We start from the raw sequence: 2,716 nt of genomic DNA, 5'->3' as shown, positions 1-2,716 counted from the left end.
TCCACCGGCACAGCCAGAAGAGGACTGGCACCCTCATAGCCTGGTTCCTCTCTAGGTTTCTTCCTAAGTTTTGGCCTTTCTAGGGAGTTTTTCCTAGCCAGTGCTTCTCACCTGCATTGGCTTGCTGTTTGGGGTTTTAGGCTGGGTTTCTGTACAGCACTTCGAGATATTAGCTGATGTACGAAGGGCTATATAAAATAAACTTGATTGATTGATTGATAGTTCCTGAGTTAATTAAGCAATTACGTCCCATCATGCTTAGTGTCATGTATAAAAATGCCTAGTTGCCCATTATTTTGGCTACCATGGCTAGAATAAGATATCTCGGACTTTGAAAGAGGGGTCTCAAAGGAGCATAGGGGGTTTAAAGTGTGTGTCTCGGTCACCAGATCTCAACCCAATTGAACAGTTATGGGAGATTCTATAGTGGCACCTGAGACAGTGTTTTCCACCACCATCAACAAAATGATGGAATTTCTCATGAAAGAATCTGTCCAATAGAGTTCCAGACACTTGTAGAATCTATGCCAAGGCGCATTGAAGCTGTTCTGTTTTGGCAGTTACCTGGATGTAAGGAGTATTGATATCTAGACTGGTTCCAGGTACGTTTGTGCTCCTGCCTACTCAATGCAAGCAAAACATTGCATGACAAGAGTGGCAAGAACTGGCATGATGGCACAAACAGACTGGTACCCAGGTTAATTAATTTCCTCCTGGACTTTTAAATAAACATGGTAGACTATAGTCTACTACTCTACTTTAGAGTCTACTACAGCAATGATCTTCTGTGCAAAGCACTGTTGACCCACCATTGTGAGGCTGATCTTTGTCCAACAGGTAGAAGTGGTAACCTCCAGGGGCCTCAACCAGATAGAGAGCCTCTCCAACCTCAGTGAGGGGCCAACCAAGCCGCTTAGCATTGCTGACAGCCTGGCTAGACTGCAGAGTCAGACCCTGAAATAAAGACATGGTGGCATACATTGAGTTAGGATTGGGTTAAAAAAAAATACATATATATACACTGCTCAAAAAAATTAAGGGAACACTTAATGTGTTCCTCCAGCATGACCGGTTTGGCGGTGGGTCAGTCATGGTGTGGGGTGGCATTTCTTTGTGGGGCCGCACAGCCCTCCATGTGCTCGCCAGAGGAGGTTTAAGCCTGACTGCCATTACGGTACCGAGTGAGATCCTCAGACCCTTGTGAGACATATGCTGACACATGCACATTTGTGGCCTGCTGGAGGTCATTTTGCAGGGCTCTGGTAGTGCTCCTCCTGATCCTCCTTGCACAAAGGCGGAGGTAGCGGTCCTGCTGCTGGGTTGTTGCCTTCCTACGGCTCCTCCACGTCTCCTGATGTACTGGCCTGTCTCCTGGTAGCGCCTCCAGCTCTGGACACTACGCTGCAGACACAGCAAACCTTCTTGCCACAGCTCGCATTGATGTGCCATCCTGGATGAGCTGCACTACCTGAGCCACTCGTGTGGGTTGTAGACTCCGTCTCATGCTACCACTAGAGTGAAAGCACCGCCAGCATTCAAAAGTGACCAAAACAACAGCCAGGAAGCATAGGAACTGAGAAGTGGTCTGTGGTCACCACCTGCAGAACCACTCCTTTATTGGGGGTGTCTTGCTAATTGCCTATAATTTCCACCTTTTGTCTATACCATTTGCACAACAGCATGTGAAATATATTGTTCCAGTGTTGCTTCCTAAGTGGACAGTTTGATTTCCACAGAATGTGATTGACTTGGAGTTACATTGTGTTGTTTAAGTGTTCCCTTAATTTTTTTGAGCAGTGTATATATAATATAATATATATATTATTATGAGTTTTTCATGAATAACAATTCACTTACCAGGAAGTCATTGCCAAGGCGATATCTCCCACTCCATAATTGTAGGTCAGCTCAGCCACAAAGTGATCATCCTCTGGACCAAAGCCGACCATTGTCTTGCTCCTTTTTCCATCATAAGGGCTGAACACACACAAGCAAGTAGGGATCATATGGAGAGACGTGACTATTGTTACACAACAAGCAATTCAAACATTACATTTTCACAAGAGGTGTTGGTTGAACAGTAAAGTTGACAGCCTGCCTACCCATTACAAGTGGCCTTGCATCCCTCTTCAAACTCTTCATGACGCAAAATCTGAAATCAAATTAATGATTTTGACATTTTGGCAAAACAGTGATCTAGTCCCCAATATCACATGATTTTACAGCACTATGAACACCATTGAAGCACAAATCATAACAAACGAAAGAAACTAATTAAATGTGGCGCGCGGTCTAAGGCACTACATCCAGTGCAAGAGGCGTCACTAGAGTCTCTGGTTCGACTCCAAGGTGTATACATCCGGTCATGATTGGGAGTCCATAGGGCGGCGCACAATTGGCACAGAGTTGTCCGGGTTTGGCCGTCATTGTAAATAAGAATTTGTTCTTAAGTGACTTGCCTAGATAAATAAAGGTAAAATAAAACGGTGGTACACTCTGTGCAAGTGAAATCTATTGGTCACATGTTTGAGGATGTTCTACGAAAGAGCTGGAAATGTACCTTCATGCCTAGCACATCTCGGTAAAAGGTGGCCGTTTTGCTTCTGTCACCCATTTGAAAACGAAATGCAAGGCTCGCCTCAAAGCCATGATATCCCAGGCGAGTTTGCTGTGTACTTACTGTACGATTATTTTTCACGCTCTGTTTGTCTACTGT

General features: G+C 44.8%; 1 protein-coding gene across 1 annotated transcript in view; it reads right to left on the bottom strand.

Annotated features, from left to right (window-relative positions):
• LOC111958778 (glyoxalase domain-containing protein 4-like) overlaps positions 1-2,707 on the bottom strand; it is a 9,812-nt gene extending 7,105 nt beyond the window's left edge. Inside the window, 5 exon segments of the mRNA XM_023980049.2 lie at positions 810-954; positions 1,858-1,883; positions 1,886-1,977; positions 2,103-2,152; positions 2,561-2,707. Of these exon segments, the coding sequence (XP_023835817.1) occupies positions 810-954; positions 1,858-1,883; positions 1,886-1,977; positions 2,103-2,152; positions 2,561-2,614 (367 nt within the window). The 5' untranslated portion in view covers positions 2,615-2,707.
• Between the last annotated feature and the right edge of the window lie 9 nt (positions 2,708-2,716).

The sequence above is a fragment of the Salvelinus sp. IW2-2015 genome, linkage group LG4p, assembly GCF_002910315.2.
Source record: "Salvelinus sp. IW2-2015 linkage group LG4p, ASM291031v2, whole genome shotgun sequence".
Lineage (NCBI taxonomy): Eukaryota > Metazoa > Chordata > Actinopteri > Salmoniformes > Salmonidae > Salvelinus > Salvelinus sp. IW2-2015.
Note: the sequence above shows the minus strand (reverse complement) of the source record. Positions and strands in the feature narration are given on the sequence as shown.